The sequence below is a fragment of the Idiotropiscis lumnitzeri genome, chromosome 20, assembly GCF_059441095.1.
Source record: "Idiotropiscis lumnitzeri isolate Australia: NSW breed Sydney's pygmy pipehorse chromosome 20, RoL_Ilum_1.0, whole genome shotgun sequence".
Lineage (NCBI taxonomy): Eukaryota > Metazoa > Chordata > Actinopteri > Syngnathiformes > Syngnathidae > Idiotropiscis > Idiotropiscis lumnitzeri.
Window position 1 is genome coordinate 6,016,170 of NC_142410.1, and position 17,393 is coordinate 6,033,562.

The following is a 17,393-nucleotide window of genomic DNA, read 5'->3' on the forward strand; positions in this document are numbered from 1 at the left end:
AAGACACTCCGTACGTGGCTAATGGCTATTGGAGTAAATAAAATGATTCTGATTCCCTGTGATAAAGATAAGATGCTGGAATGAGGCCATTAGAAGTAATATATATATATATATATATATATATATATATATATATATATATATATATATAACTCAAGATTAATTTTATTTTTAAAAATCACGCGATTAAATATTTTAACTCAGTTTGATTTATTTCAAAAATAATTTGCATACTTTGTGAATATTGCACCATATTAGCCGTACATCTTTTTTAGCACATCATCTCAGAACAAAACTCCCCACTTAAGTTACCACTCATCCTAGCAAACCAACACTGCTGGAGTTTGGTGCTCACACCTAAATGTTCTGTAGAAGTTTGGAGAATTGTTTCCAAAAAATGCCATTTAGCTTGTATTCAAGGATCAAAGAAAGCTATTAGAACCGTCTTTGATTTCAAATACACTTTGTGATTTTGTATTAATTACGAGTTATCATTCGAGTAAATATCTGTTAAAAACTTCACAAATAATAGTACTGAAAAATTGCAATTAATTACATATTTTTTGCAATTAGTTACAGAAATGTAATAGCTTGACAGCACTAATATATATATTGCAATTTCTTATACGCATACTTTACGGTTTCTGCTTCCGTCGTGTCAAAGATTACACATCTCTTGTGCGCTGAATGTATTCAGCTGTGTTCATGCCCACAACTGCGCAAACCGCCCGTTTGTAACCGCGGAAATGGGTGCGTACGTACGCTTAGTGAATAGGGGCATCAGTTACCTAACAAACCAAATTCCCATAGACAAACTCCAAAATCTTGTTCAATTTTCTCCCAAAAGCTTAGAAGCTTTATAGCTATTTGTCAAGGTACTGGGCACAACAACTCTGGATTGCAGGAATGGATAATGTTGTGCGACAAACACAAATGACTTGAGCAACCAAATGGAACTTTGAGAATGATCCTCTTATATGAAAGCCATGTCATTGGCACCCGCTTCCATTTGTGCCCGGACGCGACGCCTTGAGAACTTGAGGATACAGGGCCCTGAATAATACATGATATGCCGCTTAGCCCAAGGGCCGCTGTTCTTAAATTCATTGGACAACACTGTCTGTTCCTCGGAACATGCCAGATTCTGCACCTCATATGCAGCCCTATTTTGTTGAAACGCGGCTTGTCTCATTATCGTCACCATATGTCACCAGCTTTGGCTTCACTCATTAACGTGCCACTGTGTTCCCATTTTAAGGAAATGCAAAAGCGATACATGGAAATGTGCTTTAAAGGAGCCAACAACACCGACCGAGGCTTTCGCTAATCAACCACGCCACCCTCCGAGACTGCCATTAAACACACAGGACTGAGATGAGGAAGAAGCAATATTGAAAAGTCGACCATGGGAAACGGCTTGGCGAGATTATAATAGAGGAAAAGCGGCCTAATTGTTCCTTCTTGAGCATTTCAAAGCACAATGGCCTCGGGTGCGTCCTTTTTGCGTTTCTACTCAGATGTCATGCCGTTGTCATTTTTAGATGCTATTGATTACGATTGTACCGCCTCCATTGTTTTCTATGATCAATTGACTTGAGTCTCACAGGGCGTTGTTAAGCCCGGCAGCAGACTCAACAGTAAGAAAACTTCCTGACATTTATAAAACTTGACAGCTGTTTAAGGCAAGAAAAAAAAGAAAAATCACAAATCCAGTTGAAAAATGTTGCGATAGGAACTTATGCTTTCCTCTGAGACGCCAATATATATATATATATATATATATATTTATAGTTATTTATATTCATTTATATATATATATTTATTTATATTTAGATATTTATTTATATTTAGATATTTATTTGGATATTTATTTATATTTATTTAGATATTTTATTTACTTTTTAAATCCCCCTCCATCGCCAGACAACAAATGGGGCAACCATTTGTAGCGGCATCATAATGTCATTTCAACTGACTTCACACTCACGTTAAATGCAGAATGAATCAAACTCATGGCATCTATCGTGCGTGAGTGATCGGAAAAATAACTCGCTTGTGAAGGGCAGGCGAAGCAATAAACATGCTAAGAAAACGACGAGACGGTGCAGTGAGGAATGACTGTCATTTTGTGTTGAGATGACATCATCAACGGACGTCATATTTTAGCGTTAATCAGCCGTGGAATGCGCTCACGTTGGTGAATAAGCAATGACGGACACATCGGATATTATTTCATGCATTCAGCTCCATCTAAGGTGACGCCGTTTAGCATTCAGAGAGCCTCCGAGAGGGTCAAACGCAGCAAAATAATCCCCGCTCCACTAATGACTGCCAATTGGTCGATGATGGAGCACCACTCAACGAAAGACGTCACAACTATTGTGTGTCTCAACGATCTTCTGTCTCATTCACTCAAAGAAGACTTAATTAACTTTGAAATATTGCTCTGCTTAAAAAAAAAAAAGCAGTGAAGCATCTTTGTTCCTTCACCATTCTTCTTAGCCTCCTCCCACAAGCGCTGCTCCGAGTTAATATTTGTGATTGACAGGATGCTAACGCCGCAGCTTGCTGTCATTCGCTTGTACCTCCGCCTAATGGGTTCGTCGTCCGTACGGGCTTCCCCGTCCGACGTTATGAGTCAGCAGCGGGAGTGCTGCTGCTCCGTCAACCGAAGACGACATCTCGCTCGAGACAAAGCGACACAGACGAAGAGTGGCAGGTGGGAAGGGGGCCGTGATAAAGGATGCGTGTCTGCACCTCTGACAAGACGTCAGCAGGTGTGACCCACTTACCACTGTCGGACAAAGATTCCCCTTTTTTTTTTTTTCACTGCTTGACTGACACTTATGTTATTAGCACTTTTGGAAATATACGCAACATGATGACATAATCGTCTATGGTGTCAGATTATGGACAGGACCTGAAATGGACGGGAATCTACCGAAATCCCCAATGGCCACCACCACACCTGTTGCTCCACTCCAAACAATTTGAATTATTTATTTCCTGTCTGCGCGGCCCAAAATGTGGGCGGAGTCTGCTTATTCGACACATCAGCCATAGGACATTAGTGAAGCGACGACGGTAGAATTTTTTTTTTTTTAGCAGTTTTGTGGTTAATGTAGTTTTCAAATGAATTTTGAACATTGATGCAAATGTGTCTTGCAAATGCATTGTGGAAGGAAAACAGGATCGCATGAGAGAAATAAGATAAGCACGCCAGTTGCTCATGGAGAGGATTATCGTTATATATTCAGAGAGGACATTATCAGCGATGTGCTTTCAGTGATTTAGATTAATTTAGTTTCTCTGGTGAGCTCACACCAAATAGGGGTGGAGCAAAGGGGCGTGTCCATATTGCAGAACAGAAAGGGGCGTTATTGGTCAAATTTAAAATGTATGATAGTTTTGTTTTCATGATAAAAAAAATACAGTTTTTTTTTTTTTTTGTTAAAAATAATGTACCAATTTTTAGGCACCTTTTGGTGGGATGTTATAATTTAGAAACTCTCCAATAACTAGACTAAAAAAAACAAACAAACAATTACTTCACGTAGCTAACTTGGCCTCACTCCGTTAGTCGCACCTTCTAGTCATGTTCCAGCATTTCCTGTCATGCCGTTGACTCGTGTATGTTCTGACCCTGTTCTTTTAATCATCTTGCCTTTTAGTCTCGTGACTGCTTACCCATGTACCAAAGCAATCCCATTATTAAATATCATGTTTTTTGAAAGACTCTCATTTTACCGGTATTTCAACGACTTCAGCATTTGAATGTCTGGAGCTGGAGTGATTCAATTAAAACACTTTTTATTTTATTTTTTTTTATTCCTCGAAAAAAAATCACTTTTGTCCCAGCTTCATATTTAACCCAGCTATCTTTGTAGTAACAAAGCAGACAGACTGAAGGCAGAATGCTGATAGTATTTAATTACCTGCAGCCATCCCACTGCAGTATTTTATAATCTGCTCCTCTGGCTCTGCTGAAGTGAAGCTTTTGTCTGTAAGCTTTCGTCTGCTGCACCTGGTCTTCACACTGAATGCTTGGCAGGTGTGCGGATGTTGGAACTCGGCTGTGAGGGGTTTTTCCCAACCTCCGAAGACAAAGACGGGGGGCACAAGCCAGAGTTCCCCTTATTCACCGTAACCCCGACCGACACGCACACACAGCCTGGCAAGTAAAGGCAGCGGCAGTCGCATGTGGATAACAAAAGCATTGTGCTAATTAGTAAATTCAAGCGTTGACTATTTGCATGTCATATCAATCAAATGAATCCTAAATTGCAATTAACTGATTGTCTCGTGTTTTGAGCTAGCATAAACGAGAATAGTACTCAAGTGTTTTGCGTTGTTAAACAGCACGGTGCACTAGTGGTTAATTTATAACGCCGTCCGAAGCATTATGAAGCATAAAAGCTAAGTAGCGCTATAGCGCTAGCATGTTAGCTAACAGTGTAATGAGTCTTAGCTTCTGATAACCAGCTGATAGTAGTGAAGGTTTGTTGCTGTCCATGATGATTTGTGTTTGGTTATATCATGCGCCACAATGCTACATTAGTTGATGAGTTGAATTCCGTCGACTGGCCATTGAATGCTGCATTGACGAGCATGCTAACGTTGTTTGTTTTTCTCTTTTTTTTTTGTCCACTCTGAGCTGTTCCAGTTTGGAATAATCATCAAATTGCTAAGTTGTCCAAAATACAAAGTGAGGGTTTCTTTGATTAAGCTTGGTGCCGTAATTTCCGGATGAGAAATCGCACCTCATTGAAAGCGGCAGTACCTGAAAACATGGAACTGCAGAGATGGATGCATTTATGGCACTCGTTCCCTATGCGTATTAAACTCAATTCAAGATGCTTATTTCTGCTCAACTATATACAATACCAACACTTATTAAAATTTTTCATTACGAAATTAATTATTAAAAGCGGCAGAGTTCAAAATTTGGGGGGGAAAAAGTAGCAGTTTATAATCTGTAAAAAATCCGATATTTGGAGTGATCGCTGTATTCTGCTTCTCTTTTGCATTCTCGCAATATGCTTTTTTTCATATCTGCACATGGCAGGCACGCAGCGCTTATCTATATGGTTATTTATTTGAGTACAGGTTTATCCTGCGTGGTGCTTTCCTTTAATCGTCATCTCCCTGTATGACTGCCTTCTTGGCCAGCTGCAAAACAAAGGCCAGTGGAACTTTACTGCACCATTGACACACACATCCGTTTATTGGATACCTTTCCCTATCTTCTCCCAGCTCATGAATGATGTACAATTTGGAGGAATGGAATATTATTTCAGGAACCTCGCAAAAGGCCCAGAGGGACTCCTCCTCACTAAGAGATACAGATTAGCCCCGTGGTGAATACCACACTCCACTGAGCGCGCCTGTCTGTTCCGGCCGCAAACACACATCGGTGACGTTCTATTATTAGCAATGTAAACTAAACATGGCACGTATTGATGGCCCTCGATGCGGTAATCGTCTTGGGCAAGACATCCATACTCCCTTGGAGGGACGAGGCTAAAACGGAGAGGGGAGAGGCAAAAACTAGGTTATTGATGGAAGGAAGGATGCTTCGCTTCATTTGTGGGCAGGAGAACACAAGCACTGGCAGGAGGTATGGTGTACAGTGAGTGTGTGTGTGTGCACGTTATTGTGTTCCATGTGGAAATGTCTTTGTGGGAAAGACTATGACTGGAACTATCAACAATACAAACAGTGGCGCAGTCTACTTTACTCTAGTTGTGAGTTTTGTTTTTTTGTTTTTTTTTACGGGTTTTGGGTTAGCCTATTGATGCAAGGGCTTAGCACAGGTTTCTGTGTGAATACCTTTTGTGCTTGTTACAGAATGACTTGTCACATGGCAACATTTTCATTCAAATTCTTGCAAGGCAATTTAAATCCACCATATGGTAGAGTTCATATCAGCTCTCCAACGTATGATTTGGAGTGGCAAAGCTTCATTTGCTTTTACACTGAAAATAAAGGAAGGGTGGAGATAACTGTATAACGGGTGGATTTATTATATTTATATATATATATTATTTATATTATATTTTTATATATATATATATATATATATATATATATATTCATATTATATTTGTGTATATATATATATATTTATATATATGTTATTTATATTTAATGAAATTAAATTCAATCAAATGAGAACTAAAATGATTTTAAAAAAAGAAAACTAACTGAAGCTATATCATACAACGTTGTATATGAAAATATAATTACGTTAGCTTTTGGGGTTCATTTCAAATGTATTTCTATATTTATTTTATTTATTTTTATTAAACTAAAACTAATAAAAATTCTAATAACTAAACTAAAATTATATTATTATTTTAAAATATATACTAACAGCTCTAGAAACCAATTAAAACTGACTAATTGAAAAAATTAAATAAAAAAACTGCATAATGAATGTAATAATACTGAATTAGACAAGTGATAAAAAATGGATCATGATAACTTTTAAAGCACAACAAATTGCCTGTACAAGCTGAACCGAGGTGTAGCGCTTGGTGGAAACTGAAAACGTCGTGCCATGGCAACAAGGAGTGCGGATGGACAAAGATGCCCCCCTCTGCTTGATGAATGCTGCAGTGCACCGAGGCACACAGGCTCCTCTGCAGCAACGTGAGGGTAAGAAGTGGGTCACTCGGAAATCCCATATGGGTAACCCCCAAACCCCTCCATCCAAACATGCGACCATTCATTGCCACTGGGCCTGACTGCACTGCCAAAAAAAACAAAAAAACTCCCAAACTAGCCCAGAGCCAGGGCAACAATATTTACAAGTTCTCACAAGGGTGTAGCGTACATATATCATATTTAGTTTCTAACAATATATGCACAGTTCACCAGACAAGCAATGGATACATTATAAATAATATACAGCGTGAGCGTGTGCTCGCGGCGCCCGTGCGCAAATGTAAGAATTCTGCACCGGCGCATGTCTTCCCAAATGAACGACATAAAAAAAGTAGTTAATAATGCAATTCATTTTAGTCCACACCTTTTGGGTAATAACTGCTAAAAGCTGCGTTCTAGGGATGAAAAGTATCCTTTTTAAGGAACGTAAATTCGCACGCATCACTCCCTTTAGTCTCTTTTGTTACTCCCTGGTTCTTTCGGTCTACTGCTTTCTATCTCCGAGAGTTGGCGGTTGGTTTTGCTACAGTTTCAGTTTTTGGTTAGCTAACAGGAGTTGGAGGTTGGTTTATATATAAAATTTGACAGAGGGGCCGGGAGCAGATGGATGGAGTGTTTTGGTAACTTGTGAAAAAAAATACATCTAGTATGTAGCAAAAACATGCTTTAATTTGAAATGAAAATGAACAAAACCGTTACAACAAAATGTGTCTTAGAGTGCGCCTCCTAGTGGGGACACATGAGAATTACAGGAAAAATAAAACGGAACAAGGTTTCTTCATTTCATTTTTTCACGTTCAGTGGGCCGGATTAAAACGTTTAACGGGCCGCAGTTAGCCCATGCCTGGTTTGGACTCAAGTAATTATTTAAAGATGTATTTCAGGCAAGTGTCAGACACAATATTGGGAAAAAAAACTTTAACATAATTAAACAGTCTATGAAAGTGTTATTTTCCGTCTGCATCTGAGTTGCTTGACATTAACAACAGTCAATTGGCTAAATAAAACTCTTTCGCAATCTCTCCAAACATGGCTCTCCAATCAAGCTAGCATGCATCTTTTTGGGTATGTGGGAGGAAGCCGGACTACTCAGAGAAAACCCACGCGAGCACAGCGAGAACAAGCAAATTCCACACAGCAGGTTCAAACATCAGAACTGTGAGATCTCGCTTAAATATTGGACAAACTCATAAAACGGCGGCTGTGCTTTTTTTTTTTCTTTCCCGCTCACTAGAAGGAGATAACCGTGTTGTTTTCACATCGGCAACGTATCCTGAAATTTCTGTGAGATGCATTTGAGTTTAGGCACCAGGAGATAAATATTGTGGGTCAGAGGAGGCAGTCACACATAAATCAAATCTGTTGCGCTGCTGCACGCAATGAATTATGTATCATTTATAACAGGGGTGGGCAAACTACGGCCCGGGGGCCACATGAGGCCCGTTGGACGTTTCAATCCGGCCCGCCGAACTTGAAAAAAAATGAAATGAATAAACCTTGTTAATGTTTTATTTTCTAAATACTGTGTTTTTTCAAAGACATATATTTTGTTGTCATGCTTTTGTTCATTTTCATTTAAAATTTTTGAGGTGAGGTTACCAAAACACTCCATCCATCTGCTCCTTTTCGAACCCATTGTGGCCCGCCAATCAAAAAGTTTGATTTATAACTTTTAACTGTTAATCTTAGCATGGTAGAATCCATTGGAATTGGCGAGAAGAAATCTCAGCTCGTTTTGGGCGCGCTGAAGATTAAAATCAATACAAACATGCAGCCGGACGAAATGGCTGGCACGGGCAAATAAAATCCAATTTGCTGCCAGTGTAACATGAGCGGAGACAGGCCAAGGCATTAATCGTTGAGCATGATTACCCTCGCATGTATGCAGAATGTTCAGCTTCAGCTCCTTGCATTTGTGAATTTTTCCAAGCGTATTAATATTGATATCATCCGATGATTGCCATCGTATCACACCTGCCCGTTTTATGTTTCCACCCTGGAGGTGGACAACACCACTGCAGGGTGGCACACAGATCTGCCGATTTATGCCGAAGCAGCTGCGACCATGTTTGGAGAGGATGCCGTTCACACCGGGGGAGGTGAATATCATTCTCTCTACATCTAAAATTAAAATGAATTTTCCCTGGTCGTATATTTTCCCAGACCGCACGATGGGATGGAAGTTTGGATTTTCAAGGTTGGAATCTCTTTGCGTGCTCTCGCGGTTTTTTTTTTCCTCCTGCATTCCTTAAACAAGCTTGCTAGGTTCAGTGACGACGCTATTGATTATCAATTAATGGATGATTGATTTATGAATTGAATAATCGTTTTGAGCGAGGGTCCGCAACATCGGGCCGTGGCCCCGATACCGGTCCACTGGCCGCACAGATAAAAAAAAAAAAAAAACATGCAGTACTTCTGGTTTATTTATTAATCGAGGCTGAAAAATATTTTATTTTGAAAAGTGACCGACTTCTTTCTGTTCCATCCATTGATAATGTACTCAAATGCTAATTGTCGGTCGCATTTCGCGACTGTTAAACGCGCAAGCTAGCAAAATTAGTAAAAAACAGACTACGTACAAACGGCGTTTTTGTTTTTTGTTTTTTTTTATCCACTTCATCTTTGGTGATTCATGTTGGCAAAATAACATTTTAACTGATAATTCGATTAATCGATGGGGCAATTGAAAAGTATTCAATACAATCCAATGTGCTTCTGGATTTCACTCCCAGGTCCAAAAATAATTTTCTTCACTGCGTCTTCTTTTTCCTCCATTCTTTGTTTAGTTTGATTTCTTTTTTTCTTTTCTCAAATGTAACAATAATACAATGATGGGGGAGGTGGTGAACAACCTCGATGCGTTCGATGCATTAATTTAAAAGACGTGTTTATTTCTTACAGCAAATGGGAGCGATTTTTCATGTAGAAACAATAATCCAAGGTAAAAAGCACAACTGATTTTGACGCTTGGGAGGAATGAATCCCAAGGATAAAAAAACGAAACCGCAGTTACAAGACAAAGGAGAGCTGAAGCAGGATGAGAGTAATAAAAAAATAAATACATTTGAAAAAAAAAAAGGGGGCTGTTTTTGTGACGGTCTTCCAGGCTGCTAATCTGCAGACGGGAGCAAGATCTGTCGAAGCAAAAAAATAAATAAAAAATAATTCCCGGCATCATGACGCATTTCCACCAGCCACATGTCCCCTAGCCACGGGCCAGAACCCGGTCGGGTTGGAGGTGGTGGTTGTGTTGTCCATATGTATGCAAGAGAGCAGCGCCAACGTGGACTTTCCTCCTCCGGGCAGGGTGGCGCATGAGCCAAGCCATACTGACGCCTGTGGGCAAGAAGGAGGTGGGCGGCGCCTCCTCTCCAAAGACTTGGGCGCAATAAACGCGCCATGCGAATAGGAGGGAAGCTTCACAAATGCGCCCCCAGCGTGAGCTTTTCCCAGCCTGTGCGTTTTTTTTTTGTTTTTTACAATGCTGGTGGCATCAAGCAGCTATCCAGGCAAATCTGCCGCTTGCCCCCCAGGCTGCAGGCCCAGGAAATAAATGCGTGCATGTTGCCGTGGCACATGACTGGGCGCTTTTTGGTGTCATCTCAGATATATTGGCGAAAATGGCCCAAAAAAATAAATAAATGGCTTTCATTTGTATCGCATCGTTGGGAGTTGCTTCATATATTTAATAGGGATGTTATTATGGAAAATTTACTTTTTAATTGTTTGCAGACAAATAGTTGGGGCACTGCTGTGCCTGTACACCCATAAAGTGGGAAATTACATCACCAATTAAATGTGAGCGCTGTGAATTGTGATATCACATATTTTTTTTTTTTTCATAGTACCACCATGACACAGTTCGGCTGGACTTCGTTTGTGGTAAATGCACCAATGAAGATCTCTGGTCACCTGTTTACATGAGAACTGGGCACTTGACCCTTTTTTGCCGGTCAGCCAGCTTTGGAACTCGAAGCAGATTACACGGCATGTTCGATAGTCAGCGGTATTATCATTCACAGGAACGTTGCAGTTTGATTAATAAAGATGCCCGCGTTCAACTTAGCAAACACATCCAAGCAAATCAAAGCCTCGACTCCAAGCTGTGTTTCCAGCCATGTTTTGATGAATAATTAGCTTTGCGCTTGACTTATTGTGACAGAAAAGTGTCCAAATATTTGTAACTCGTTTATTATATCAGACCATTAAAAAGATACCATGTAGCAGTTAATTACAAACCGGTGGTGATAAACACCTGTTTAAACATACAGATGGGAAGTCTTTCAGCCGATTCGGTGACAGCCTGGCATACGGTAAACAGTGCTGTGGTGCGACAATTTATGCAAATGAGGAAAGCGATAAGGAGAGATGGATGCGATTTAGCTGTGTGCACTCAAAAGATTTGACTGAGGTGCACCGCAGGGTCACGTGCTTGACATTTGCATGCCCGAGCGTTCGCATTAGTGTACGTACTTGGACACATGAACACACTCTTGTGCATAATTACCTGTCATGTGCGGGGCAAGACTTTATCACGGTAAATGAAATAATTAATATTCATCTTGAAAGGATGGGGGTGGTGGAAGCCATCATGGGCTGTGGCTCGATTTTTTTTTTATTTTTTTTTTTTTTATTTCCTCACTGAAGCTAGCTTGTAGCTGTGTAAAAAAAAAAACAACAACTATTCTACGATACTCCTCTTCTTCTCATCATCTGCTAACACGACAATTCCTTCTCATCACATAACTTGTTTTTGTGTTGGCAGCTTTCCTGTCCACGGCCCCTCTGCGCCTCAACTGAGTGGAATTTCTGCCATCAAGTTGATAGCGGCTGTGCGGCACCTCGGTTCTCGTAAACGGGCGTCTAACGGGGTCTCGGGGATGGTGAGGGGCCTCACGTTAAGATAATTACCACGGGGGGGTGCAGGGAAGAGAGACAGAAGATGCTGAACAATGTGACTTATTGTCTTGTCTTGTGGCCAGATAGTCTCCTCCAATTTGACTCCTCCCCCTTCATATGTAAATAATATATTTCCGATAAATGGAACAAGCACAGGAAAAAAAGACTTAAATACTGTACTCTGTCTGCCCCCCCCCCCCCCATCCGACTGAGCTCCAAGCAGACGGCACTACAGCAAAGGCACGTCACAGTTAGCTTGGTCCTGCCGAGTCATGTTCCCTTTCACACTCTCTCTTCGCCGATGTATTTTCAGCCTGCCCTGTGAGTCGGATCTGTAACTGAGGCCCTCGCTTCCGCTCTGACACTCTGCAATCTGATGGGGAACAGTGAAGGCTCCAGTGACAGCGGGGGACACAAAGGTCACACTCCTTTTTTCCACTTTTTTTTTACAGGGTACACCAAGCTTCTTTTTGACAGGTCTGCGCTGTGCATTAAAAGGAAGGGAAAAAAAAAAAAAAAAGTACAGCACACACTGACGTGCGCTTGGCCACTTCCACACAAGTGAAATCGCAGATGAAGTATTTTGCCGACACGGACTTTCCTCACAAGCAATTACCTATTAAAATGTTATCTTTCCCATCTCGGAATGTTTAGGAAAAGATTACAACTGCTGGGGGAAGATAATTAAGACGGCAAATGGGGACTTGCTTTGTGAGTAGCGCGCGCTGTGCGCATGCGGCCATCTCTTTTGTCTTATTAAAGCGAACCGTGCACCTGAAGCTCTAATGTGAGACCCCCGATGTCAGATACATCACTGTCAATATTGATTATAGTGCGAGAAATCAGACCAATGATTCATTCAGACTAATATACAAAATTAGCCTGTTAATTAAATCTGACCGGGATGCATCGCTGGTTTAACTCTTGAGCAGTCAGAGGATCTATTGCTGAAGATTTTTTTTTATTTTTTTTTTATGTGTGTTGTAAAGCACATTCCGGTAATATTTTTGCACATGTACAATTGGTAACATCACCTACAAGGATAGAAATTTATGTCCACGACTGTATACATCAGGTGTGGGCAAACTACGGCGCGGGGGCCACATGCGGCCCCGTTCAACGTTTTAATCCGGCCCGCCGAACTTGAAAAAAAATTAAATCAATAAACCTTGTTAATGTTTCATTTTTTAAATACTGTGGCGTGTCAAAGACATTTTGTTGAAATGTTTTTGTTCACTTTCATTTAAAATTAAATGTATTTTTTTTTTTTTCTCCGATGAGGTGAGGTGGCCAAAACACTCCATCCATCTGCTCCAGGTCCGGCCCCTCTGTCAAATTTTAGAACCCATTGTGGCCCGCCAACCAAAAAGTTTGCCCAACCCTGGTATATATCACCATTTGCCACTAGTTGGCAGGCAAACACTTGTGCTCATAAGTTTACACACCCCCTGGGTATGTCAACTTATGAGCATGACTCCTGTCGTAGATTCATTGCTGTTGGAATTTCTACCTACTGTAAATAATATATAGTGGCGCAATGATTTACAATTTTTTTTTTTTATGCGTGTCATAAAAGTGTCATTATAGCTCATGAGGCTTCCATGTTTCATTTAGGGCAATTTTAGTTTCTCTTTGGAGGTTAAATGTTAAAATGTCTATATGACGGCATCATGGAGTTTCCACTATACTGACTTTTCACTCTGAGATGAAACATGATTATTTCTAGTACCCAAAAAAAAAAAAAAAAAAGAGCATTTGATATGTATCCTGGATTAAGTCTAACTTGCCCTAGGGATTTGTGTGCATACACGCCTTCGTCCTCAATTGCAAAAGGAAAGCCTTCAGAGCTTTCTGCGATGGCTGCTGCCGCCAGTGTGAGTGTTTGCCACTAAGATCTTTTTTACTCCACACATTATGCTGTTCCCTCTCCCCATTCCCACTTCCGCTCTTTTTTTTTTTGTCTCTTCAGCTCTTTGACGCTGAAAGTGAAGCGCTGCAGGATTTTGAGCCTTTGAGGATTCAAACCGACGCTATTGGGTATTGAGACAAAGTCAGCCAACCAGTCGGTCCAGCTGGGGATATGAAAACAAGAAACTTGTCCAGGCGCACGAATCCCCAGCATTGCAAATGCCGCAGACCATCGCCTTATTGATTAAAAATTGCATGTCTTCCCTCCCCCTTGTTGTGCACATTGTTAAAAACAATCACGGACACAGCAAAGCATGATTGTGTGCAGTTCTGAATCCCGGAGTACGCACATGACAAAACAGCGGCCCTCATCAGAGATCTATTCACAGAAAAAAATTGCAATCGTTAATTGACATATGCTCAAAAGGAATTCTTTTCCCCTGAACAGGTCGGCAACGAATTCCCAGACCAGCTCCATTGACGCCAGTAATAAGGTAATCATGCCATAAGCTTTAATCAATATGTGTGCCAAGAATAGATTTTCCAGCACAAACCCGCTATATGGGAACAAATGCCCTTTGTGCCGCGCAAACGTGTGGCCCATTTAACCTTGGCACTTATCTTTACATTGCAATTACCAGCCAACCATTATCCTCTTCCTCTTCTCGATGCACTCACACCGACACGATAATGCCCCTTTCAGTCCATGCGTCGTCTGATAATCATTTAAAATAAGAACAAAACGTTTATATCCTGCAAATCCATACCTAATTCCTCTCCGAGCCAACTTCCCCTCTCTGCCCCCCCCCCCCCCTTGTAATGAATAGCCACCCATGCCGGCGGAAGAAGCCCTGAACCAATCCGGGCTTCCTGTTTGATACAGAGGCTTCTTTTCCCGATCTCAGAGGTTAATAACGGTCCACATGATTACCCACAAGCTCGAGGATTAGAGGGTTCACGGAGTGTAGATTCCGCGCTGCAAATAGTAATCGCCATTTCACAGCAGCGTCCACTCAGGTGATAGGCCACCCCACTATCTCGTCTCTCCCGCTGTGAGGACGGAATAAAGATGCCCACTCGCAATGAGCAAAAGACGGCAAGTGTTATTTTTATTTTTATTTTTTCAGTACGTTCAACCTGTTTTTTTTTTTTTTTTGTCATGCTATTTCTCATACTGGAATTAATTTGCTGTTAAAAAAAATCCTATAGTTATTCTAGATCATATTTACAAGGCACACTACGACATTCCCACGTGTGTGCTGGCTTGTGCAACATTAAAAGCTCGAAGGAAATACAACTACATGGCACAATGAACACGAATCGTACAACGAAGCGGAAATCGTCGGCCAAACATGACAAATTGGTGTCGGTTGTTGTTTTAATGACTTACAACTACTTTGAAGTGCTTGGACCGCTGCATACTAATAGCGCTTCATCAAGTCCGTTCATATTTGCATGTTCATTTTTGTTTGATCTCGGTTGTTAAAACACAATGAGGCTTGGTGGTACAGTAGCCTTCGGGATTCCACATAAATGGACGGCATTCTGCTAACACCGCCCCGCCCCCCTCCTCACACAGCTGCACGCTCCTCCCCAACCCACACACCCACTTTCTTTAGTCCAGTTACATCATGAGGTTGTGATGCATATAATCTGGTCAGTTCAATGACAAACTTGCTCCAGCACCAGAATAGCCACGTTCCATCCCCCCAGGCCCCCCCCCCCCTTTTTTTTAATATCCTGACAAAAAATAAATAAATAAATAAACTTACGAAGGTTCGCACCCCTGGAAACATAATGCTTGGAATGCATGCCAAGGGTCTCCTCCCCTCGATACTGCTCACCTGGGCACCCGCCTTGCAGCACACTGGCCACCGCCCTGTAAAACATTTGGGAGGAAATAGGATTGCATTTTTTCACCTGTTTTTTTTTTTTTATTTTTAGCTGTGTGGTCATCTTATTTGTTCTTAATGAGCATTTGGATTCATGTTTCCATATCGTAGCACTTTAGTGTACTATGTGTTCAAATCCCCTCATCGTTCCCACAATGAAGTAACACGTGCGTTTATGTGTGTAATTTGATTATTCAGCTGAACTGCACGAGGCCTATACTACGCAGCATCTTTCTATGCGATTGGTTGCAAAGCCGATTGCAAGATTGACACCACGACTATTTAGTTCAAATGAATGGACGCCCCCCGATCGTTGCACATGCTACAGTTAAGCTCCTATGAGAGCATTTGCAGAAATGGAGCGCGATGCCTTACTCGGGTGAAAGAAAACGCCCCCGCCTGTTGAGAGGAGCGTGGCTCACGTAATGTTATGCCACAGCACACAGTGGATGCAGCTGGGAGAGGGGAAATAGTAGCCCACTCGTCTCGTTTTGGATTTTGTATGCAAAAGGTGCGCACAGTCGAATTGGAGCGAAATTTGCAAGTTTACCAAAAAAAAAAAAGGAAGGGCTTATTTTTTTTTTTATTTTCATTTTTTATTAATTTCTTTTAGGCTAATGTGAAAAGGAAAAGCATTCAACAATTACCTGGTCATGTTCTCCCTCTGCGGTCGGTGCGCCTTTTCGAGACCCAATTTGGTGAAAATCCCCACGAGCGCCATAATAGCCACAACTCCACAAATGATGTAAACAATTAAGTTCGTCTTGTCTTTTGTGCTGTCGTGCATCTTGTTGATTTTCTTATACGGGGTCTGGCCGGTCTTCATCCACAGTGGGGTGTCATAGTTTTTACAGGTGCTCTGATCCAGTCGAGAATGTTTGTAGGAGCAGCAGAAGCGGAAGCCACAGGTGCCGCAGCAGTATAAATAATTGCCCGTTGTGCAAGTAAACGGAGGGTCCCACTGGCCCATCACGTCGTAGTAGCCCCGGCATTTGTCCTCGGTGTGCGGGGTCTCCTCGGACACGCTCTCCTCCTCCCTGGATCCGTTGGAGGTCGCGATCATCACGAAGCCCCCGAGCAAGCCCGGCTCCCCGTCCGCCTTGCACACCAGAGCGGTAACTTTGAGCAGCAGGAAGCCGAGGAGAAAGGAGTCGCCTCTCATGGTCGCTTCCTCCTCCGTTCAACTTCACGCTGAAACGCCGAGACTCGAAGAGAGGACTCGGTCATGCCACGCTGAAAAGTCAAGGAACATACACCCAAACAGCAACGCGCCTTCGTCCGAGCTGATGAACATCTTAACTAACATCATCTAAGAGCATGCGAGATTCAAAGCACTGCTTGCTTTGTGTGTCTTATCTGGAAGATGTGTTTTTTTTTTCCCTCGCAAGGAGTGCCTCGCTTTACGCATCCATCGGCGCGCTATTACGCACCACTTGCAGCACTGACGAGGAGAGCGCAGTGAGAAATGTGGTGCGAGAGCCTGGTGCGCAAGAGAGGAGGAGGAAAACAGGCGGAAGGGGGAGGGAGAGAGAGAGAGAGAGACTTCGAATAGAGGTCCGACATTATGAAATCGTGATTTGAAAAAGAAGTCTATTGATATGCAATTTACAATGCTGCGCCTGGGTCAACGGCAATTTTTAATCAGAGGTGGATTTGTGTGTCCCTAAACGTATTTTGGACTCTAAATTTAAAAATAAAATGTCTTTACATTTCCCTTGTACGTCATATTTTTTAGATTTTTTTTTTTTCAAGTTTGACCAGCTGCGCAATACGGATTTTACCATGCCTTGTAATTTTTTGTTTCAGAAAAAAAATACACCTGTTGATGAACATAGCCCTTAATTCTTAAAAATTACTGATTATATCCTATATTACGTATTATCATATTTGATGTGGCGCTCAAAAGAAAAACAATGGAAAGGTAAATAAATTAGTACACATTTGTTGCAAATAGTAATGACGGCCAAATAAGGCCACCCCCACAGCCTTTTTATGAGGCCCATTGAAGCTAAATTAAATTAGTTG

The 17,393-nt window shown here is 41.5% G+C and overlaps 2 protein-coding genes across 5 annotated transcripts in view; one reads left to right on the plus strand and one right to left on the minus strand.

Annotated features, from left to right (window-relative positions):
- Positions 1–16,878, minus strand: part of shisa9a (shisa family member 9a) — a 30,102-nt gene extending 13,224 nt beyond the window's left edge. Inside the window, exons 1-2 of the mRNA XM_088284007.1 lie at positions 16,016–16,878; positions 15,249–15,355 (exon numbers count right to left, since the gene is read on the minus strand). Of these exons, the coding sequence (XP_088140133.1) occupies positions 15,249–15,355; positions 16,016–16,530 (622 nt within the window). The 5' untranslated portion in view covers positions 16,531–16,878. The remainder of the gene's footprint in view (positions 1–15,248; positions 15,356–16,015) is intronic.
- snx29 (sorting nexin 29) overlaps positions 1–17,054 on the plus strand; it is a 153,441-nt gene extending 136,387 nt beyond the window's left edge. The window contains exons 24-28 of one of the 4 annotated variants that reach the window (XM_088284001.1): positions 11,435–11,552; positions 11,782–11,808; positions 11,882–11,987; positions 13,925–13,970; positions 16,201–17,054. The gene's annotated coding sequence lies outside the window, so the exon portion shown is untranslated. Of the gene's footprint in view, positions 1–11,434; positions 11,553–11,781; positions 11,809–11,881; positions 12,348–13,924; positions 13,971–16,200 lie in introns of those variants that run through there. The other 3 variants (XM_088284002.1, XM_088284003.1, XM_088284005.1) reach the window with 3 other exon arrangements.
- The last annotated feature ends 339 nt before the right edge of the window (positions 17,055–17,393 follow it).